The 24,179-nt window shown below is 43.3% G+C and overlaps 1 protein-coding gene across 7 annotated transcripts in view; it reads right to left on the bottom strand.

Moving 5' to 3' along the window:
• Nucleotides 1-24,179, bottom strand: part of Slc5a1 (solute carrier family 5 member 1) — a 168,566-nt gene that overhangs the window by 1,107 nt on the left and 143,280 nt on the right. For all 7 annotated transcript variants that reach the window (XM_033762350.1, XM_010603872.2, XM_010603871.1 and 4 more), the window contains 9 exons: nucleotides 19,876-19,981; nucleotides 18,680-18,760; nucleotides 16,384-16,604; nucleotides 16,028-16,163; nucleotides 14,213-14,320; nucleotides 10,977-11,127; nucleotides 7,486-7,654; nucleotides 5,920-6,135; nucleotides 2,316-2,421 (listed from right to left, as the gene is read on the bottom strand). In XM_033762350.1, the coding sequence (XP_033618241.1) occupies nucleotides 2,316-2,421; nucleotides 5,920-6,135; nucleotides 7,486-7,654; nucleotides 10,977-11,127; nucleotides 14,213-14,320; nucleotides 16,028-16,163; nucleotides 16,384-16,604; nucleotides 18,680-18,760; nucleotides 19,876-19,981 (1,294 nt within the window). The remainder of the gene's footprint in view (nucleotides 1-2,315; nucleotides 2,422-5,919; nucleotides 6,136-7,485; nucleotides 7,655-10,976; nucleotides 11,128-14,212; nucleotides 14,321-16,027; nucleotides 16,164-16,383; nucleotides 16,605-18,679; nucleotides 18,761-19,875; nucleotides 19,982-24,179) is intronic.

Raw genomic sequence — 24,179 nt, 5'->3', positions numbered from 1 at the left:
AAACGGGGAAAGGAGCTGGGCTCAGTGACCAGGCCAAGTGAGAAATAGATGGCATCAGTGTGACCTGTTTGGTTTTGTTGTTGTTGGTGGTGGTGGTTTTGGTTTTTTTTTTTTGATACGGGGGATCAAACTGGGGTCCTTGTGCTTGCAAAGCAGGCAGCGGCACCACTGAGCTAAATCCCCGGCCCCTGGTGATCTGCATCAGTGATCAGGCTTTGGGGAAGTCTCTATGTCTCATCCGTAAAAGTGGAAAAATTATACTGGCATTACCTGCCTTAAAATGATGACTTGGTACAAAAACGAATCACTAGGTTAGGATATTTATGATTAAAATATGTCAAGACGTTATCATTGTCAGTCACACGGTGCTGGCGGTGGTGATGGTGAGGGTACGCAGATGACAACGCAGCTGCAAGACTTTCTTGTGCTGCTGCTTCTCAGAAAATGGTGATTGTGACACCCACCTGTGGTTCCTCAAGAGAGCTTAGTTTATTGTGCTTCAGTACAGAAGAATGTTTAATTTTATTCCACCGTGATCTCTTCAAGAATCAAGGGGATGGGAGGGGAAAGGAAATAAAAAGAAAAAGAGTGGAAAATGGAAAAAAAACACAAAGTCTTTGTAAATAGGGAAGGATGAAGGGGGTGAAGGGAGGGCAGGGGTATGGGGAAATAAGTCTTTGTAAATAGGGAAGGATGAAGGGGGTGAAGGGAGGGCAGGGGTATGGGGAAAAAAATAAGTACCAAGATATATCATGTAAAGGTACAAGACTCCAATGATGAATGTAACTGTACTGTTTGCTTTAAATGTCCCGATAAACTTAACAGGAAAAAAAAAAGAATCAAAGGAATTCAAGTGTCCTGAACCTCAGATGTCAGGGTGTGGGGGGCCCTCTATAGCTCCCCTGATGTCACTCCTTCCTTTCCAGACCAACTCAATTAGAAGACTCTTCCTTACACTCAATCAAGATGGTGATAATTACAGCCAATCCTTAGAGTTAAGCATTATCTTCTTTCCACAAGTGCTATGAGGTATGAAGTATTATGTAGAATACTTTTACATGAGGAGCCTGCGCTTTAAGAAAATTCACTTACCCAAAGTAATGAGAAAATAATTCAAGATTCAGTCCCAGTTGTACCTCATCCCAGATCCCACAATCTCCCTCTGCACTGTCCTATGTCCTCACCCTAAGGCAAAACTGTATGGGTTATTTTGATCCATCTGTTTTAAATCTGTTCCCTGATACAAAAATTAATCTCCTCTTCCATGTTAACACTTCCCAACACTCAAAACACTCCTCGCCCGTGTCCTTTTAAAAGTTGCAGTACTCTCACTCAGTGGGGAGACACCTTTAGCGGCAGGAGAGGTAGGGGCAGGCTCGAGCCCGCCTGCGCCAGAGAAGCAGGAAGACGCTGCCTGTTTTCAGCACCATGACCCACCGGCTGTGGCTCTGCATTCTGCCAGTGCTCACAGTCAGAGCTTCAGAACGGAAAAAGTCCTTGGAGATTAAGAGCAGGCTGTAACAGACCCAGGACCATTGACAAAGTCTCTCCCCTTCTGGGCCCCAATTTGTGTGTCTGTAAAATGAAGTAACGAGATCAAATTATCTGTAGGGCCTTTTCCAGAGCTAGGATTCGGTGACATCCTTGATCAGACACAGAGCTTGTCCCGCTTCATCTGTGCCATCCTTCAGAGGGAGCGGTGAGGCTCCAGCCTAACAATGGGGAAAGCATTGCCGTTGAGCTCCTGCTCTTCTGCAAGACACACACCCCGTTCTACGTGCAGCACTCCTCCCCTGTGGGGAAGAAAAGCTGTAGTGCCAAAGCTGAGGAAAGCAGTCATTTAAAGGGTTAGCCTCTGGACGCAGACTGAGCACCATCTCAGGCTTCCAGAGAAATCTGATTTTCTAAATCTTACGTGGTAAGCAGTTAAGATCCCACAAGCCTCTCTTCCATACCCCTGACATCACTAGAACTGAACCGAGCTACCGCTCCATCTGTTCTCGGGACGCAGGTGGTGTCAGGCAATCTCTGACTCTTCTATCCATGACTGTGCCCTAAATCAAGGCAAACACCCCAAACGTCGAGTCACTGAGCGTCACACGACATGAGGGACAGGCGGCCGGGGTAACTGCACCTCCCTCCCTTACTCTGACCAGGCTGCCTAGTGAACGTCCCAAAACTGCTTATGCCCCTCAGCCCCACCCTACTCATTTCATCCTAGAGAGAGATTTGAGCTTTGATGAGGCATTTGACGTAGGTTCCATTAAAGTTGCTGTTACGGAGTAACTATTCTTCCGGCTTGAGTCATCGATCACCTGTATCAATGGTCTCTTTCGGGTCTTCTCGGATGACCTCCTCTCCTGCGTCCAAGTCAATACGCTCCTCTTTGCTATTGCGCAGGCTCCAACACAGACGATAGAGCTGGGGAGAAAGCAGAACAGGTTAACAGGAAGGTCCAAACAGCTTCTTGGTCCAAGAAGCCAGGAGAACATAACAATGGTGCATGAGAGAGGAAAAAGAATGTGGCCTCTCAGTACCCACAAGAACTCGCATAGGAGTTCCTACCCACAGCACTACCTCTGACTATGTCGGGAACTTGGATGTATTCAGGTTGAAGCCAGACATAGCGGTCCACACATGTACTCCCAGCACTCTGGGAGGCTGAGGCAGGAGGAGCACAAGTTGGAGCCCAGCCTAAGCAACTTAGCATGACTCGGTCTCAAAAAAATTTGTCAAAGGGCTGGGGATGCAGCACAGGATTAAACCTCATTACCAAAAAAGGAAGAAAGAGAGAACACAAAGAAAAAAGAAAAGAAGAAAGGTTTGTTGAACAGATTAAATCTCTCCCTTTTTTTTTTTTTTTTCTTTTTTGGTTTTTTGAGACAGGGTCTCACTATATAGTTGAGACTGACCTGGAGTCATTATGTAGCCCAGGCTGGCCTCGAACTCACAGCGATCCTCCTGCCTCAGCCTTCCAAGTGCTGGGATTACAAGTGTGCACCACCACACCTGGCTAGATTAAATCTCTTTACACATGATAAACGAATTTGTTTCTTTTAGCATTGATTCTAGGGAACAAGACTGCACAGCCATTTTTCCAGCACTTTCTCATATTATGTGGGACACAATGAAAGCAGCTCAAAAAGGAAGTTTACAGCAGTGAGTGCCCACATTAAAAAATAGTGATCCCAAATAAATAACCTAATAATGCATGTGAAGGTCCGAGAAAACCAAAAGCAATTCAAACCTAAAACTTGTAGAAAGCTAGAAATCCTAAAGATCAGAGAAGAAATTAATGAAACAGAGATTTTAAAAATGCAATGGATCAGGCTCGGAATTTAGCTCAGTGGCACCGCACCTGCCCCGCAAGCTCAAGGTCCTGAGTTTGGCCCCTGTTACCAAAAAGAATTTTTAAAAATACAATGGATCAATGAATCAAGAAGTTTTTTGAAAGCATAAACAAGATGATAAGCCCTTAGCCAAATTTACCAAAAGGAAAGAAAAACTGGTATCGAAGTAATTAGAAATTAAAATGGCAAAATCACAACAGACAACGTTGAAATCCAGAGAATTATAAGAAACTATTTTGAAATTTCATATTGCAATAAATTGAGAGACTCTGAAAAAAATAGATAAATTCCTAGACACATATGAATTATCAAAATTGAACCAGGGTGGGGATTTAGCTCAGTGTTTCTGCCACTTGTCTCACAAGCGCAAAGACAAGAGTTCGATCCCCAGTACCAAAAAAAAAAAAAAAAAAAAAAAAAAAAAAAAAAAAAAAAAAAAAAAAAAAATTGAACCTATATAAAAATTCAGAGACCAACAACAGGGAATGAAAATAGAGGCAGTGACTTAAAAAAAAAACCTACCAACTAAGAAAAGCCACTATGAAACTTGAGACCATAATGCAAAGTGAAATAAATCAGACAGAAAAGGTTAAGTGTCACCTGATTTCTCTTATATGAGAAACCCAGCAAAATAAAAGAGAGATGGTACAAGACAGGGAATTTGTGCCGATGGGACGTGGGTGTGGGGAAGAGAGGAAGAAGAGAGAGTAGAAATGATTAAGATGCAACAGGTGTTTGTACCAATTCCCCCAAGATGAATGTAATTAGTATGTGTCACAAGCCTAAACTAATAACAAAAAATAAAAACAAAGAATATACTAATAAGAAATAAATGTAACTTTTTTTAAAAAAGTAAAAAACAGAATCATGAGACATTTTAGAAAAAGGATAGAGTAGGAGACACAGTTTCTATTGACAAAATGCACAGTATAAACCAGAAGCTTGAAGTCTGGAAATCAGGGAAATCTGTGACCACCTTGCTCTCTCTGCTGCAGGAGGAAGCACGGAGCTCGGTGTGTTTGTCGCTCTGATACTTTCAAAGGCAGATGTAAGGAGGCTGTTGGTACAACACAAAGACAGTGGCAGGCTCACTGAGCTGCCTTGTTAGTGATTCTGTAGCTACGAAGGCAGTTTTGTTTGACATTAAGATTTGTTGCAAGGCCAGGGATTCAGCTCCTGCCTCTCAAGCGTGAGGTCCCGAGTTCCATCCCCAGTACCACCCCCCCAAAAAAAAAGATTTGTCGCAGGTCTTGAAAATTTGATATTGAAGTTGAATGCCTCTTAGGGATTTCATAGGCTTTGGTATTTGTGTTTGCATGAATAAAGTGTTCGCCAAAAGTTTTTCTCTTTTTCTGTTTCTCTTTCTCTATGGATAAATATGACCTTGAGTTAATTTTATAGCTCTGTTCCCTTGGAAACCTGAAATGGGGAAAATGTCATCTGGATTGGGTTGCAAGACTATATTGCTTAAGGTAAAATAGGCAAATTGCTGATAATCTTTAACTGGATTGGCAAGGCTATAAAAATACCTGAACCAACTGGGGACATCTAGAGCTAAAGAAGTATACTTGCAATTTTTTAACTATTAAATCAATTGGACATTGATATTATACTACAGGTGAACTGTCTCCCCCAAAGCTCGTGTTGAAATTTAAATGCTTTTGTGACAATATTGAGATAATTAGGTCATCAGCCCTCATGAATAATCATTGCCATTATCATGGTAGCATTTTTCTGATAAAAGGGTGAAATTTGGTCTCTCTCTTCCTGTCTTCGTTCCTTCTCTCTCAGTTCCTCTGTCCATCCATCTGTCTCTTTCTCTCCTCCTCTCCCTCCCTGACTCCCTCATTCTTTCCTTACCATATGTTACTTTTCACCATGCTATCATGCTGTGAGAAGCCCATCACAAAATGCAGCCCCTAAATCTTGGGCTTCCCAGACTCCGGAACTTGAGCCAAACCAACTTTTATCGTTTAGAATTTATTCACTCTGTGGTACTGCATTGTATCTGTTGTATCGTGTTGCGTTGTTTTGGATCGTAGAAGCAGAAAAAAAGATAAAGACATATTGTTGGAAATATCTCAGATTCTAAAAACAACTGTTTTGTGGCTCAGGTGGAAAAAATTAAGAAGTAAACCACATACCAGGTTTCCCTGAGTGCCATGATTTGTATAGCTAGGTACGTCCCTTGCTAGGAGCTCCAGAAGCTTTGGCCATGGGACTATTATAAGAAACACTCATTCCTATTTTGAACACAGATTTCTAAGCCAAGGTAGCCCTGTGTCTACAAATGTGATTTCATTTCCCTTGCACGTACACTGTCACTGGGATGCAGAGAGGAGTCCTTAACTCTAAAGTATGGGCTTTGAGAACTCCTGAAGACTCATGATTCTTACTGCCAGGTTTGGGTACCATGTTTCCTGTCCTATATCTGCCTACATGAAACCAATGGCAAGCATTCTCTCTGCGTCATATAAGTATGAGATGTCTAAAGGAGCCAAGGCCAACCAAGAGTATTGCAGCATGAAGGGAAATTAGGACAGAAAAGGTCTTCCAAATAGATACTCACATGCACATCTGGAATGGGCTTGGTGAAAAAGGAGATGGCCAGGATGGTGATGACAGAAATAACAAAGAGGATGATGGCAAAGTATAAATAGTGCACTCCACAGATAATTGTGGGGCAATTGCTGGGCTCTGTGCAGCTTCCAGTTCCATAGGCAAACTCAGTAATCATACGGGCAATCCCAATTAGAAATCCTAGGATCAATCCCCAAAAGGCTCCCTGTGAAAGAAAATTCTGGGTTAATGAATGCAGAATTCCCTTAAAGATCTGGGCACTCTAACGTTCTAGGGGGTGAACAGATGCAGAGGATTACAAGTAAAAAAAAAAAAGGCAGCCCCAGGCTTCTGAAGTCAGAACACTGGAGGTCAGGACTAAGTCAAGCTTTGGGTACTGGATTATAAGTCAAGGTTTCAGAACATAATGTGTGTCTAATAGCTGGTATAGAATGTTAGCCTTAAGCCTTAATTTTGACAATTCCTTTTAACTTAAAAAAACAATTTGAATCTCTCCCCCTGTAGCTGCTATCACTACCAAACTAGATTGAGGCATATTCAGATATAAAATAATTACTTGTAAAATAATTTGCCTTCCATGAAAAGATGGAATAAGAAATCGAGTCATGGGGTGGGGGTAAAAGAAAAAGGAACTTTCCTAGAGAAATATACACAACACTTCCTTCTGCAGCCCTCTACCTAGATCCAAAGTCATTTTGCTTGGTTTGAGAACATAAAATTATATACCGTGTATTCAGGCCACCTTTGCGTCAGTGACAAATTCGACTGTGCACTTAGAAGAATGGCCAAAAGGAGTCTGCATGGTGTCATGGAGTGTTGGCCCACCTCTTTGCTAGCCGTTTCTACTCCTACACTTTTTATTCCAAGCGTGCCAAGTTACCAGGCATTCTTTAAACACATCACATATGTTTGTGGTTCAGAGCCTTCGTGCAAGTCATTCTCCTCGTACAGGAGAATGTGGACTCTTTCCTTCCCGATAACTTTTTTCTGACCTAAACAGAACAAGCTAGACACCCTGAGTAGGTACATCTGCCTTGCTTTGGCCACAGCAATGTGGACACAACTCCACATCAGCACCAACTCGCTACTGTGTAATTACACATTCACTTTCTGTAATCGCATCTGGACTGAGGGCTTGTCCAAGGAAAGAACCAATCTTCATTCATTTCATGTTGCTAGTTTGAGCCCCACGTCTGGCATCTGGAAATATTTATTAGATGAATAAGTGATTAGGTGAAAGGAAAATAAGTTCCCCATCCACCCTCCAAACATTTACTCCTTCAAAAAATATTTCTTGATTTTAGTTGGAATGTTTGACACTGATGCAGCCTGCTAAGGCTGTATTTCTTTGACTATTGACCTCTCCCTGGTCTTTATTCTTTACCCTCAAGAGGCTCTTGAGATATTCACAGCATTTGACATTTTCTTCAAGACTTTGAGTTATCCCTGAGCAAACGCAGTGCCTGCCCAACTAATCCTGAGGATCACTTCGCAATCTCATGGAAAAACCTCCGTGGCAGCCTGGCTTTTCGGAACACACCAGAAGGATACCCACCGGCTCATTGACTCTCTTGCAGAAAATACCAAGCAGGAAGACAGCTGCGATGGGGGGTCCCAAGTAACTGGTGATGGACTGGATGTAATCAAAGAGCTGCCCACTCTGCGCTACCTGCACAATGGGCACCCAGGCGATGCTGATGCCGATGAGCAAGAGGATAAACAACCTGAAAGCAGAACACGCAATGGAATGTCGACACGTAACCCTGCACAGCCACTTTCTTTTTGTTGTTCTTGCTGTTGTTGCTGTGAAATTTCTATTTTCATTGGTACACATCTGTAGTGCACAACGATCACATCCCTTGTGAGGAGTGGATACGTGCATGTAACACGTCTTCATTCTTTTTTCACCTTCTTTCTCGCCCTCCCTCCCTCCCTGCCTTGGTCTCCTTCCCTTTGCAAAAGATCCATCTCCCCTTTTCCCCTGATCCATCTTTTATCTCGCTCCTTGTTTATATTTTGGGTTTTCCATTTAAGAGAAACCGTGTGACATTTAACCATATGTGTCTGATTGACTTCACTTCGGATGTCCACCAACAGCTGAATGGATAAAGAAAATGTGGCATTTATACACGATGGAGTACTCCTCTGCTATGAAAAGGAAACACATTTGACTTTCAGCAGTTGCCCCAATGCTGTCGCTGTCATACAGAACCCCACTTCGAGAAGAAGTAGAGTATAGGAACAAGGGCATAGACTTTGCGGCATAGCGGTCCTGAGTTCAAATCCTTATTATCTCCGTGTGATTGCTTCACCTCTTTCTGGGGCTCAAGTGCTCCAGCTGCACACTGAGAATAATGTGACGTGACTGACCTTGCAAGATTGGAATCAGCCTAGTGAGAGTGAAACATCTCACAAATAGTAGGCACTCAATAAAAACAGTAAAAACTCTTATTATTATCTTCTTCTCCCCTTCTTCCTCATAATAAAGTTAAAAGCACCAGAGAAGAAGACTTTATAAGGAAACAGTCTAGAGAGGAAGGGGCACTACCAGATATTTCTGGCTCTCTTTGTGGTTTAAAAGACCAGAGGTTCTCTTACTACTTATGTTCTTGATTTAATTGTAAAGAAGCTGTGATTCCCTTGCCTCGTGTGTATTTTTTTTTCTTTTACTGAGTTTATTGGTACAATCTAGGTATACAGTACAGTTACATTCATCATTGGGATCCTGCACCTTTACATGACAGGTCTTGGTTCTCATTTTTTTCCCCTTGTCCGTGCCCTCCCTTCACCTCCTCCCCTCCTCCCCATTTACAAACACTTTAATTCCGTTTTCTCATATTTTTTTCTTTTCCCTTATTCCCTTTCCCCCTACCCTTCACATTTTCCCTACACCTTTAGCCCTTTTCTTCCTATTTCACAGGATCAATTATCTCATTAGGATCTTATGTACTATTATAGCTTTTCACACCAGAGAAATTATTCAGTATTTACAAACAAATGAGTCTCAAACTGCCCTTCCCAGAGCAGAGTTTTTACATACTTCTCCCTCTAAGATACCCTTCCAATTAGCCCCTATTTACCCAAATCCTGCCCATTATTTTGAACTCAATTCAGATTCTCCCTCCCCCGAGGCCCTTCTCCAACTATACAATACCATGCTCACCTCTCCCTTATCTAAATCCCCGATTGCACTTACAGCCCAAACAGTAGAGTTTGAAAGTGTTTCATATCCCTGTGAGCTTGTCCAGGGCTAAGCTAGTTCTCAGGACAATAGTCTGAGACAACCCAACATAGTCCTGGGGCCAAGGGATGCAGATCTGTGAAAAGCAACAAAATGCTTTTCTTTATTATTTCACAAATGAGCCTTTAAAAAAAAAAAAAAAGAAAGAAAAGAAAGAAAAAAACAGGTCAAGCCAGTAGGTACCTTTCAAGGGAAAAACTAGTCAAGGCAATAGTCTCCTTCTTCCGGTGGTGCAGAGTATTTGATTCTGGGACAGTCAGATCTTCCCTGAGTACCAAGTGTCTTATCACTGAAAGCAGCCTGTCATGTTTACTCTCGTCACCAATGAGATGACTGCAGTCACTGGGAATCTTTCCTTCGACTAGCTTCCCAGGACACAGGCTGGTGGAGACCACCCTGAGCAGGCCGCAATTCATAAATTGGCCTTTCATATCAAAGTCTGAGTCTGCCTATGAGCACTCAATGGCTTGCCGGAAGAGCCAGCGGTTGGGGTGTGGGAACAGAACAACACCCTACACCACTGGTTACAGCAAACGTCTCAGTGATCCTCGACACTGTGACATCTTGGATGGCAAGACAACAGCACAGCGAAGGGCAATGTGACTCGTACAGAACACTCCTATAGAGGCGGAAGTTAATCCATGGGAAGAAACAAATTTTCCATTCATCAATGATCTGTCCCTACTGGAATAGTTTCCTTGTTGCCAGTTCCCTGCTCACATCAGCGCTCTCCACTCCACTGTGGCCCACATGCCTCTTACCCCTTCCAAAAGCTGCATGATCAATAAATAGTGGTAAACTCCAGGAGACGGTGTCTTTGCCAGATAAGAGCTTTGGCCATCCTGGGACCCCCCATTTATGCATGAAGGTCTTGTCTTGTCTTTTTTAATCCATCTGCCGTACCCTCGGTCAGGTGACCGGGAGTCTGATCAGCTTCCAATAACATTCTACCTGCCCTGAGAAGACGGACTTGCCTTCATCCCGTGGAAAGACAGAGCAGAATTTTGTGAATCCGCTATGCAGAGTGCCTGCTCAGTGGATAGTTATAATCCTGAGCACACCTGAACTGTCTGTCAAAACTGATATTTGCAGTGTACTGTTGTTTTTATTTACCCACTTGACAATCCACAATGTACCCCAAGCCTTGCACGTTCATTCACAAGTGAAATCTCATTTGAGCTTCGTAACGGACAATGTAAAAATATTTCATCAAGAGGTTGGGAAATCAGAGGCATTTGGGCCTCAAAGAGGGTCAGTGTGGAGAGGTACAGTATGCAGGGCTAAGAAGGCAACAGAGAAGAGTCTAAGGGGTCTTGGACAATGAATTAATAAGCCACAGACTCTAGTCCCGGCTCTGGCACTGCACAGAGTATCTGGGTTTAGGGAGGATACGCTTCATTTTAGCCTGCAAGTTATATCAGATGGTCTGTCAGTTCCTTCTAACTATAGTGGGGCACTGTTTAGTGATCTTGAATTTAAAGCTAAATGGCTGGGAGAGTGATGCTGGAGGACTTCAAGCCCAGCCTCGGCAACTTAGTGAGACCCTGTCTCAAATTTTAAAACTAAAATAAAAAAATAAAACATAAAAGGGCTGGGGATGTAGCTCAGTGCAAAGGCCCTGGGCTCAATCCCCAGTACCACACACACAAAAAGTTTAATATCACTGAGGGGCAAATATAACTAGACAAAGAAATTATTCCAATCGTACAGCCAGCCGGCTACCAAATCTTCCCTGGCTTGTGGGAACGGAACCTCTCGGATAGTTCAGTCTTCAATGGTGCATAGCACTGCAAAGCTGCATTTACCTTCCTGCAATCATGAGCTCTTTCTCAGATGCTCTCTTCCGTATCTTGGTGTAGATATCCATGGTGAAGAGGGTGCTGGCGCTGTTGAAGATGGAGGTCAGGGAGCTCATGAGCGAGGCCATCATGACGGACAGCATCAGGCCTCGCAGCCCTGGGGGAGAAAAAGGAGTTTCTGAGTGGCCCATCCAACAGCCGAATCCTTTTGTGTGAGGGCTCGAGTTTTGTTGGCTTTCTGAAACCATGCTGTGTTCTCCAACTTCTCTCCCCAGAAAGAATGTCCGTTTTAAGAAAGATTGCGACTTTAAATTATATCGTAAGCCCATAGAAGACAACAAAGAACTAAAGACAAGATGCCTATGAAGGAAATACTTTCAGTGATGACGGTGGTGATGGTGGTGGCATGTTTCCATCTGAGGGGACTTTTCTAAGATCCCCCACTGAGAATATTCATGATACAGTTGAAAGATATTTATACTAGGATCCAATTTATGAGATTCTCAAGAAAGTGAAAGGACAGTCTTAGATTGGGAGAAAATACATACAAATTATATAATCTGGTAAGCCTATAATAGATAGATCATATAAGATAGATAGATAGATCCTATAACTCAGTAATAAGAAGACAAGCAACCTGTGAAAAATGACGGAGGATCTGAATAGCCATTTCTCCAAAGATATAGAAATGGCAAATGAAAAGAAGCTTGATAGCAAGAAGATTCTAAGCAAAATCACAGTAATTAATATTTCAAACCAGCTAGGCTGGTTATAATTTTTTTAAGACAGATAACAAAGCATAAAGAGAGAAATAGGGACCTCTCACATTTCTGGGAGAAATGCAAAATGGTAAAACACTGTGGAAAAATATCTAGCTGTTCTTCAAACAGTTAAACACATAGTTACCATATGGCTCATCTATTGCAATCCTAGGTATCTAAACAAGAGAAATAAAACTATATTTCTACACAGACACTTGTGAATGAATGTTCATAGCAACATTATTTATACTAGCCAAAAATTAGAAGTGATTCAAGTGCCCATCAACAGATCAATGGATGAACAAAATAAAAGATGAATAAAAAGCTATTAAAGAGATTGTCATGCAATGGAATATATTCATTAACCAAAAGGAATGTAATACAAATATGTGATATAATTCAGATGAATTTGGAAAATACTATGCTAACTGAAAGAAGGCAGTCACAAAGAATTATTTATTATCATGATTCTTTTTGTATGAGATGTCCCATATAGGTAAGGTTATAGGCAGAAAGTATATTAGTTGTTGCCTAGGGTCAAGAAGTTGGGGTAAAATAGAGTGACTGTTCATTTCTTTAGCAAGTATAGGATTTCTTTATGGAGTGATGAATATTTTCTAAAACTGATAGTGGTGGTGGTCATACAACTCTATGAATATACTAAAATCATGGAATTATATACCTTCAATGGGTGAATTGTATGATATGTGAATTATATTTCAACAACTTGTTAAAAAAAAAAAAAAGACAAAGTTCTGTTTCCAGCTCTGGCCCTAATCAAGTTATTCCAACTTCAAGGCCTCACTTCTTAGCATGCTAAAATAGGATAATACACCTGCCCAAATCAAAATGAGGAATTGTTACTTTTAATTTTCCCAGTTAGAGCGAGGATGTTTGGCTATAATTTCTGTTATTCTTTCTAAGCCAAGAAAGGCACAAGGTTGTACTTCTAAGTTAAGGCTTGGAAGGCCAGCTCAAAGTGAAGGTCCACTATCACATTACAGATTTACAATCTCATAAGTAAAGACCTTACGGATTATGTGGGTCTATCACCTATCTGATGTATAAACCCTTCCACAAGACCTCCTCTGTCCAAACACTCCGGCGACCAGAAATCAATCTGCCACCCACAGGAAGCCTGCGCCCTCTTAGACTGTTCTAACCAGGCTGACGTCTGCATGTCTACTATTCAATGAGAGAGGTCTTGTCCTTCGTGCACTTTACTATCTGACATATATTCAAAGACAACTCATGTCCTCTTTAAGTCTTTCTTCTTTAAGCTAAATATCCTCTGTTTCTTCTAATGTTCTTATATAACTGGGTTTGGGGGACCCAAATATGTTGAACTTGATGCCTATCTTTATTAAATTTCAGCTTATTAGATTTGAATCAACAGTCATGCCTTTTGAGATCACTTCTGAGACATAATTCTGTCATTCCTTCAGGTTTGTATCTGTAAATCATTTTATGTGTTCATCTACCATATGCTGCCTACTCCAATTATCTTGTCATTTATCGGGGCTTTTTAAATGGTTCTGACACAGAAACCACCACAGGGACAGAGGACAAACAAACCCCAATTCTTAGACCCTTAACCTGTTATTCAGTAGAAGCATGATTTGTGTTTTCTTCTGAGACAGACAGGATTTAAAAGCAGTTTGGCTTTTTTAAAAATTACTCTTCATTTGGGCCTATAGATGTCTAGTAACTAAAAGCAGCACAAAAGCTCAACCTTCATTTTATATCCTGTATTACCTTAAAACTTTGTGTCAAATCCCTTACCTCTGCATGAAAGCATATTAATCATTTATGGAGTATCAGAAACTAAAATGAAAGTTGACAAAACAAGGTTGGTTAGCCCTGAATTTGGATAATCTATCTCATCTCTCTTCAAGACGGAGGACACCAAGATAAGAGATTTATAGGGACATTCAACCGCCAATGAGAAGCTGTTAATCTAAGCTTACAAGTCACCGTGGATTCCAGCAGAGCCTCCGCAAGACTGAGACTTCCCCACGCAGAAACAATCATAGAGAACACATTGCCCCCTCATACAATAAGGATTTCTCCCAAAGCTATTTTAGTAAAGCAAAACAAGATAATAATCAACGAGATCCTTGCCCACCTCAGTTAATCAACAAAGGCTGGTCTCACTCTTTTGTTAATGGGCCAGCCTGATCTTCTTTGTCCGAGTCGTGTCCTTTTCAGCTCCTCAAACTGAAAGGCCATTCCCTGTTTTCTCTTACTTTATAACTCTGCCTAACATATCTGCTATACACCCTGAAATGGTTTTCTGTCTCAAGAGTTGACAAACCTACCCAGCGTGAGTTGAGGTCCCCATCTCTTTTTTGGGAGAAAGAGAGAGAGAGAGAGAGAGAGAGAAAGAGAGAGAACTTAATTTCAGAAGGCACCCAGAAATTCAGAAAGAGTCTATATCCAATCAGCTTCCCCAAAAAAAATTCCTCCACGAAAGACTCTCACCATCAGGCATGAGTTCCACCACCAAGGTTGGGTAGGCAATGTTGGTACAGCCAACTGAGGTACCACAGTGTTTCACACATTCTGAGGGGACGGTACAGGCGATTTTTTCTGGGGAAAAGATGAACAGCCATGTTAGTAAGTAGACACTGGAGAAGTAGCCCCAAAGTTCACTTTCTTAAAACAAAACTTCACACACAAGACATTCCTGCCCAAGGTCCTGAAATGGTACCACAAAGAGCCTTGTGTGCTATGCCGCTGCCCTTTTTATTTAATTTTGGGGCTGGGGGTGGGGGGTACTGGGACCAAACTCGGGACCTTGCACTTGTGAGGCAGGCAGCAGAACCTCTGAGCTAAATCCCCGGCCCAACTCTGCAATAACTGAGCAACAAGACCACAGACTTCTCCCCCTAGAGGTGAAATGCAGTCTCGCCCATACTGAACACATGTCCCAGTCTGTATGGGTCAGTCCTGCATCACCCTCCCAGCCTCTGGCGACAGCAGACTCCCACCATTCCACTGTCATGTACAGCCCAACTCAGGCAGTCGCCACGGCCCTTCTGATCCTGAAACAGTCCCAGCCTCTGATTAAAAAGAAAGGAAAGTTCCTAGGCAGAGGTGGAGAAGGAGGAAGAGTGAACATCAGTCTTTGACTAATTTCCCTACACCTCAGCAGCGATGACTGTTATCGTTTTCTCTGAAAATCACAGTGATTCATGGCTCCTTATTTTGAGGTTTCTTTTAAGCAGCTCTTAGAAGTAGTTAAATGCCTAGATCACTGAGGAAATTCCCCAGGAGCAGGACTATTGAGTACTACTTCCAAGATGCAGGGAATCTTGGGAAAGATTAAGAAAAACAAAAAGGAAAGAGCCTTAGAGGGAAAAGAAGTAAGATGGGTCTTAGGATTCTAGAAACTTGCATAGAATTCAGATCAGCAAACATTCTTTAAGTACTTACTATAAGTATGTCTCACTTAGCACTGAATTATTACAGCACTATTTTATAATAGATGTGTGTAGTGCTCATTATAGTATGAACTAGTCATTTAGGTCTCTGGTTGACCCCAGCGTCCATGGGGGATTGGTGCCAGGAAACCCTTTCCAGTGGATAATGAAATCCGCAGGTGCTCTAGTCCTTTATACAAAATAGCCTAATATTTGCGTGTACCACCTGCATTATCTACCTGTATAATTTAAATCATCCTAATAACATATATTACCTAATGCAATATAAATGTTATATAAACAGTTGTCATACTGCATTGTTCGGGAACTAATAAGAAACAAACTCTACACAACTTCTACATACATACAATTGTTTTCAGATACGTTTAATCTACAGTTGAATCGAAAGTATGCAAATAATAAACGCAGAGGACTGACTCTATTTTTCTCATGACAGATGAGCCACTACAGGAGTACACCAATAACTGTATCTTATTGGGACATGAAGCCTCTCTCTCCCTCTCTCTCTCTCTCTCTCTCTCTCTCTCCCTCTCTCTCTCTCCCTCCCTCCTCCTCCACTATTTTACCTTCCAGGAAGCAGTTTTGATTCTTGGTGATACTAACGAGGCCACAAAAGGATCAAGGAAGAGTGTGTCACTTTGGACAGCAAAGGATGGAGGCTCAGGGCGCTATCAAGAAAATGGTCCAGGAAACGGGGCTCAGAGCAGGGGGCAGTTAGAGACCGGCTGGGGTCCTTTGACATTAAATTATAAAGGACATCATACACACCACAACTTTGGAAATGATTCAAATCCAAACAAATGAACAACAACAGCAAAATAAGCGTGGCCTGTGGGGCCAGTGGAGGGATTACCCGTGTACAGGATGCGGCTGATCATTCCGCACATCACCATGAGAAACATTGGCAGGAGCTTGAGGTAGCCGCACAAGGTACAGCCGGCTTTCACGTGAGACATGTTCTTGGCTGAGAGGCAGCGCTGCACAATGACCTGCCAGGGGAAGCCCAGGGAGGGAGAGGTGCAGGCTGGAGATCCTGTGACACCTCCTCTTATCCCTGCTCCCCCAGGCCTTGGCCTGGGACTCCAAGGACTCTGCAACCCACAGACCACGCGAGCCCTCCCCTCCTCCCCCAATCCCACGAGCCGTATACAGGCAGGAGTCCCCCTAACACCGTGGAGAAGACCCACCCTGTATGCACAGCTTGGTTACCTGATCTGTGCACCAGTACCACAGGGCAATGATGCTCATCCCAAAGATAAGCCCGGGCCACGGAATGTCCCCTGTGATGGGATCCCGGAACATATGGAAGGAGTCAGGCCTCGGGGTGTAGCATTCTTCCTTGATAGTGGTATTTCCATCAGAAACTATGGTTGGGATTGCTTTCATGTACTTTTCCATGAAGCCTTCATACCCTCCCACTTCGCTGAAAGCTGCAAAACATTGGCACAGAAGTGAACATTCTAAAACATTAAGCTCTTCATAATTGCTCCTTTTGTGGATGCCTGAAAACCTGAGGGGATTCCACAATGAAAGAAACCCTTGGGCTTTCTTTGTGTGGTCTTGGGCAGGCCTCCCGTTTCATTCATAGAATGGGATTATTAACCTTCCCCAGCCTCCTCGGGGGTATTAGGAGAATTGAAAGCAATAGCTTGTGTGAGTGCTCCAACCACGAACTTGTTCACAAAAGGGAAGGTGTTTTAATTATTCTAATGAAAACCTCGGCTTTGGACCACATGCAGAGGCTCTACTTTTTCCTGTAGCCCCTCTTGTCAGCCATGGTCCTTGGAACTCAGAACACAGGCTGAGAGACATACACAGTGGCCTCTGGGAGCCTGGACCCTGACCTACCACCCCTGCTCCCAGCAATGTAATGTGACGCCCAAGAAGGGGTGAAGAATCTGGAACACTGCCACCTCTCAACTCTACATCCTTGAATAAGTCATTCTAGCCCCTGCCTTGCCCCAGGGCCTACTGGAAAAAAACAAATGAAAGTTCTTGGAAAAATGAGCACTAAAGAGGAGATAACAATGTTTATTTTCTCTCATTGAGTTTATCGGTACATTTTAGGTCTACAGTACAGTTACATTCATTACTGGGATCTTGTACCTCTACACGACAGGTCTTGGCTCTCATTTTTCCCCTTGTCCCTGCCCTCCCTTCACCCCTCCTCCCTCCCCCTTTACAAACACTTCATTTCCATTTCTTCGTTTTCTCATATTTTTTTCTTTTCCCTTATTAGCTTTCCCCTCCCCTTCCCACTTTCCCTACCCATTTGCCCATCCGTTGGAAACTGGATAAAGAAGATGTGGTTTTTCTGTAAAATAGAATATTAGCCATAAAGAATGAGAAATTAGATTCATTCGTAGGAAAATGGATACATATTGAGGATATACTCCTCAGTGAAATGAATAAGTCACACATGTGTAAATACCGAATAGTTTCTCTGGTGTGAATAAACTATAATAGTACATAAGATCCTAATGATATAATGGACAATGTGAAATAGAAGAAAGGAGATAACAATCTTTACAGGACACACAAAGGGCCTTGTGCACCTAAAAACAAAACGCACTTTATGTTCTCCCATAACAAGCATCCCAAGACAGGATTTTCAATGGTATCTTTAGGGTTTCATAGCCAGGAAAATTTTCAAGAAATAGGGAGGCTGGAGATCCCAATACTGAGTGACTGATCTTTAAATTTTGTCAAATGGGAGCAGTGAAATGAAAATTATCACCTACTGTCAACAATTTATAAAAGGATGGACACAACATCAAATATAGGCAAGATATAGTCTAAGATGGAAAGTACCCATTATCTGTTATACATTTTGATCCTTATTTACACTGTCAGTTTCTCTCACCAGAGACACGTGTGTCCTATTTATTTCACTTAAGAATATGGCCTCAATGTGCATCCATTTAGCTATAAAGGGAAAAGGAAAGAAGGGAAAGGAATAAATACAAGAAAAGGAAAAAGCGGAAACAAAGTCTTTGTAAACAGGGAGGGGTGGAGGGGTTGAAGGGAGGGCAGGGAATGGGGAAAAAATAAGAACCAAGATACATCATGTAAAGGTGCAAGATCCCAATGATGAATGTCATCCTACTGCATATCTAAAATGTACCAATAAACTTAATGAATTTTTAAAAGACTAAAAATACAACATTTGAGTATATTTCAATAGATGGATATTTAGCCTTATTCTTTTCTGCCCAGTTTCCCTGCAAGAGAGAATGCCACGGTATCAGAGATCCACACTGGGAGCCATGACCCAGGCTGCAGAGAGAGGACAGCACGCAGTCCAGGTGTTGTATGAGTCGGCTCCAGCTAAGTCCTCCAGGGGTGAGGAAGCTGGCCCTTCTTGTCCACAGTGATGGCCCATCTGGGCGGGATCACTGCCCTTGGGAGCGTGGGGCAAGCCTAAACTACAGGGACACAGAGAGGCTGGCCTTGCTTTTCTCTTCCTGGGGCCCCCACCTCCTCAGTCTGCCCTGGCCCCACTTACCAAACCCAGTCAGGATGAAAGACCCCACCAGCATGATCGCTGTCTGCAAGGTGTCCGTGTATATCACAGCCGCCAGGCCCCCTGAGCAGGCAAAAACACAACATGTCTGACCTCCTGTGGAAGGCGGCCTGGTCCCCTCCACACCCTGCCCTACACCTTCTGTACACCTTCTGGAAACCACTCCCACCTCTCAGCCACCACCCGCCTTTCCTTTCCTCTCCCCTTATCCTTTTAGGGTAATCTGCTGTTCACCACGTTCCCAGCTTCCACTTCCCACAGCAGTGTTTCCAAGTCCCTGGGAGAACGTTTCTCTATATCCAAGTGGGAGGAACCTGGTGGGACCTTTTAAACCAGTAGATGGCTCTTCCATGGCTAAGAGGGAGCGTCTTCCGAATGAAGGCAAAGAAAAGCAGAACTGACTAGAGAGGTGCCTGGGGACATTACCAGATCAGCACATTTCAGAGGGCCCCTTCTATGTCCACTGTCTCATAAACCATCTAAGTATTGTTGTCCTCAAAGATGCAGGGCTCCAGATGAGTATCAAGTTTCATTGCTAGTCCTGTCCCCTTCAAACTAGGCAAAGTAATACTTCTACAGAGGAACCCCCAATTCTTATCCATGTGCTAGTTCTCTGGCCATGTCTTAAGTCTTCTCCAAAAATTTCTCTTCCCCCCACTCCCTACATTGGCTTCCAGTCCCTAAGACATCAAATCTAAGGCCTCTGTCTGGTCTCCAAGATCCTTGTACTTCGCTTGAATTATCAAGCTTTCTGCCCTATGCTTATGCCCACTACTTCCCCGGGACCATCCTCCTCCCGCCAAAAGCACCTGCTTGCCCACCCTTCCTCAGCCACGTGCTATGCCCATTTGTGTACACATGCCCCGCTCTCCCGAATCTCCACACCCAGCACTCCGCTGATTCTCCTAGTTAAGTTATGCTAGTTCCACAGCCACGGGACCAAGCTCTGCCTAGCTCCTTTGAGAAGGTACCCTGAAAATTCCAGCCAACACTGGAGCGTGCAGAGATCACTCATATAACCTTGAGCGGAGATCAAGCAAATGCCTACTCTCCAACCTTCCTGGGTGTATCTCTCTTCTGCAAAAGGAGAAACCATGGGTTCTACTTCCTTTTTTATCCCTCACAAATGCCTGACCCTAAGCTGGGCCTCAGTCGCTGGTTCTGTGGAATGGACGCACCTGTGATTGTGTAAAGGGCAGTGATCGCCAATAAGATGATGATGGCCACGTATATATCCAGGCCCAGGGCCAGATTGATGAATACGGCCCCGGAGAAAATGTCTGCCTGGAAGGAGAGGAGAGAGAATTAGAAGCAAAAGGAGCCAGTTGGCCCCAGTATTCATGCGCTATTCCTGAGTTTCCAAGCAGATTTTTCAAGATGGTAATCTGTATTCCATGAGAAAAAGGATCCGAGGGTCCTTCCCTTTTTATTGGGATGTTTGTGATGCACTGTGCACGGACTCGTCATGGTGAATCGGTACGTGTGCGTATCGCGCGTCCTGATCCTTTTCGCTTCCTCTACCCTCCCCTTCACCCCATTCTTCCCACCTCCAGACCCTAAGTCCATCTCCCGGTGTCCTATCCAAAAGGCCTGTGAAATGCTGAATTCAACCAAATTAAAGCAGCGTCTTGGCCATACCAGCTTAACTGAACCTTTAATATACACAAGTGCTGTGAATCCCTAGGAGGGGGCCGTGGTACACGAGGCTTCACGAACCTTTCAGGCTTGAAACTCTTTGGCCGAGGAGCGATCTCTGACACCTGCAGCTTCCTCTCGGTCCACGGCAGACCATTGCCCTTGGCGATGATTACCTGTCATTTCTATCTCAGTGTACACGCGTTTGTCAGACTTACACCCGAAGGCATTGTCTGAGCACCGGAGGGTCCATGAATGAGAAACCCGACCGCTGCCCAGAATGGAGAAAGATTTTAACTTGATCTCCCCGAGCCACTAGGGGTTCGCCTAGGCTCAGCCAGAGCACCAAGCACCTTTCACATGGCAGACTTGGCCCTACACGGTTTTATCCAGTTGCCTCCGTTGTTTTTAGGGGAATTATTCCCTCTTCATTCCTGAACTCACTAATTATGCTCTTAATGAGCTTCCTCCACTGCCTCTCTTCGATCTTCTCCCCAGTCTCATTTTAGCTGCTTCATAAAGAACCTTCTACCAGGCAGATGGTGCCGTTGCAGACATACACCAGCAGAGGGCGCAAGGACGCCCCAACATAAATGTTCGGGTCATCTTCAAAATTCTGCACTACCAGGAAGGGTAGTAAGTACTAAGGGATGATCGTGACAAAACTTTTCAAACTTCAGGCGCAGAAGAAACGACTTCCCCTATATGGAATGCAGGAGCTTTTTACTGAACAGAACCTATTTCAGTGCATGCAAAATGTGCCCAGTCAGAGCCCTGGGGAATGAGCTAACTAGGTAGGACAGAAAATCCTAACTCTCACCTCCAGTCTCGTCTCCCCCCACCCCCATCCCGTCACAGCTCCTCAGGGCCCTCCAAGGACTCATCCCCCCCACCACACCCTCCTGTTCCTCGGCTATGGTTTGAATGAATCCTTCAAATGTTCACGTGTTGGGAATCCTCAAATCCAGTCCTTTGGGAGGTTACGGTGAAATAAAATCATGAGGTCGCGGGCCCACATAATGGCGTGATGGGCTAAGAAGAGGCAGAGATCAAGTGTGCAAGCGCCCTCTCGCTGTATTATGCCCTCACCATGGAATGACCCAAGATAGCCCACAGCAAAAGCCAGGGCTACGCCCTTGACTTTCCCAGTTTCCAGGACTGTATGGAATAAATGTCTGTTCTTCGTATACTACCCAAGCTCAGGTAGTCTATTATAGACACACAAAAGGGACGAAGCCACCCCTCCCAGTAGAATTTCCTATCCCCTGCATCTGTTCTTTGGTTTAATATCAACTCCATGCTTGTATGCTAATGCTTGGGCTCCAGAGAATAAACTGGCCTCCTCCTCAAGATGAGCCTTCTGAGAATCCCATTCCTTATATCCCGTTGACTCAGACTTCTACAGATGCTCTCACCACGGAAGACATAGTGTCATCATCGTTTCCAGCGAAGAAAGATAGTCAGAGCTAAGAGGTGGTGGTGACTTAGAAAGAGACACCCCTACCCCCACCCCAGGGCTGATGGCCAGAGAACCTGAATTGGAGGGATGGCCTGAGTGACCCTGGACAACACACGCTGCCTCTCCACTTCTCAGTGTCCTGGCATTTAAAGCATGATGTCTTGCCTCTGGGGCTTGTGAGTCACAGGGGCTGAAAGTGGGCAAGGCTTGCCATCAGGGAAACGCATCCCTTCCCTGGTCTGGGATGGTTTCCACCCTGCCCTCTGCTGCAGCCCAAGAGGAGGAAAGAGGTCCTGCTGTGCACCGGCCTTGCTGAAGGCCTTCCTGACTCTGCCCATGGCACCCACTGAAGTAGTGACGAATATTCATAATCCTTGTTGCTGCCTTCCCTCCCATGCCTCCACACAGCTGCACCAAGTTATCTAAATTAGAGGGACCCTGCCCATTAATTTTAGCAGAATGCTATTAAACACACATACACTTTTAATGGATTAGATAATAGGCATAAATGATCTAGAAAAGTATGCCAAGGCTGCTACTGCCTTGCAAATGTTCTCAGTTGGTTTATTTTCAGAGTAATATTTAGTGTTTTGTGACAACATGCATGGTACACTGTGATACCTTCACTAAATTTGCCTTGCTGTCATCAGCCACAAATAAGTAATATTCAACCTCTAGATGATGCTATAAACTAAGTCTATAAAGATTTCTTGGTAGTGATGCACTAATAAAATCTTGTTTTCATGTTATTTTATTTCTATCTAGTACAGATAAAGTAGTCTAAGAAACCCTCCCTGGTGAATTAATGAACCCTAGAATAAATTCTTCTCCCGTGATTCATTACTAAGTTCAGAGATAAATTCTGCCCTATGAACCTCAGAAGTCAGCAGGAATTGCCTAAGAGAACCATAGCTAAGCTCATATAGGTACCGGCAGCGGAGCAAACCACTTTAGCCCGCGGGCTCTGATATTAGTCTTAGTTCTCTCAGCTGCCCCAATTTTTTCCTGCTTTATTAGAGTTTTCCCCCCTTCATTTCCAGAGAATTTTATAGTTTTCAAAGGGCTCCCCAGGGCTCTTATTATTTTAATCCTCAAAAAATAATGAAAATTAAGGAAACCTTTCATGGAATATTTTCTGCAGAGAACAGAACCTTTTACTAAAAGAAAAAAATGCTTTTCAAATAAAACTTTTAAAATAAAATAACTTGTGTGAGTGGTTTTAAAAAAACCCAGAAATTTATACACTGAAAAGTAAAAAGTTATATGATGAAAAGTCACCGCTCTGCTCAAAAGTGACCTCTGTTGAGTGTTCTGCTCACCAATGATTATTAAAGGGCCTGATGAAAATTGGATATCAATAATATGTAATAATCATGAAGATGAAAACTAAAAAAGAAGTTTCAACTTGATGATAAGAAAAGGGAAAAGACAGGGTCGGGGATTTGGCTCAGTGGTTCCGCCTTGTGCCTCACAAGCGTATAAGGGCCTGAGTTCGATTCCCAGTACCCCTCCCAAAAAAAGCAACCCGAAAAGGGGAAAGGCAGATAAAAAAGTGCATGTCTTCTGTGTATGTATATAGAGCTGGGGATTTAACCCAGGGCTTTGCACACGCTAGACAAGCGCTCTACCTCTGAGCCAAACCTCCAGCTGGTGTGTACCCTGTGATCGCAAGGCTATAGAAGAATACGTACCACACGAGCGAGGTCAGAATATCAAAGTGTTTGTATTAGGGTTATAGGGTTATGGGTGCCTTTCCCAGCCACAAGATTCTCTTAAAAGCCATTGCTATTTTCCTTGCAGAAATTTTAAATCCTATTCTATACAGATAGATGGGTGGGTGGGGATATATATGTATCTATCCATCCTGACTTTCAGTCTACTCTCTACTGAATGTACAGAGATCTGTACTGGATGGATGAAGACCTAAGGACAAATGATTTGCCTTTGGTGTCAGAAACTTGCTTCTCATATATTTGATATATATACTAAAAATATAGAAGAGAAGAATGCATATTAACCTCAAGGCAGCCTTTCATTTTTAAGAGAGAACTAGAATCAAGAGAGGTGACAAATAAGTTGTATTTTGTCTCTTTTTAAGAGCAATAAATTGTGTAGAGCTATAAAATCTGCATGGCACAAATAAAGGTGTCTGCTATATTGTTATTCTTTGTGCTTTTCTGTATGTAATTTTTTCATTTATGGAAGTAGGGGACCGGGTAGGGAATGGAACACCAGCTTTGATATATAAGAACCGTCCTTTAATCTTGTGAAGCCATTTGTTTCACACATCATCCCAGATTGCTCCTTCCCTGAACTACTGTTAGCCCTGAGGGGGAAAAACGAGAGAGAGAGAGAGAGAGAGAGAGAGAGAGAGAGAGAGAGAGAGAG

Source organism: Fukomys damarensis, unplaced genomic scaffold (genome assembly GCF_012274545.1).
Source record: "Fukomys damarensis isolate Sample0158 unplaced genomic scaffold, DMR_v1.0_HiC HiC_scaffold_12, whole genome shotgun sequence".
NCBI classification, from domain to species: domain Eukaryota; kingdom Metazoa; phylum Chordata; class Mammalia; order Rodentia; family Bathyergidae; genus Fukomys; species Fukomys damarensis.
This window is presented reverse-complemented; position numbering and strand designations above follow the sequence as displayed.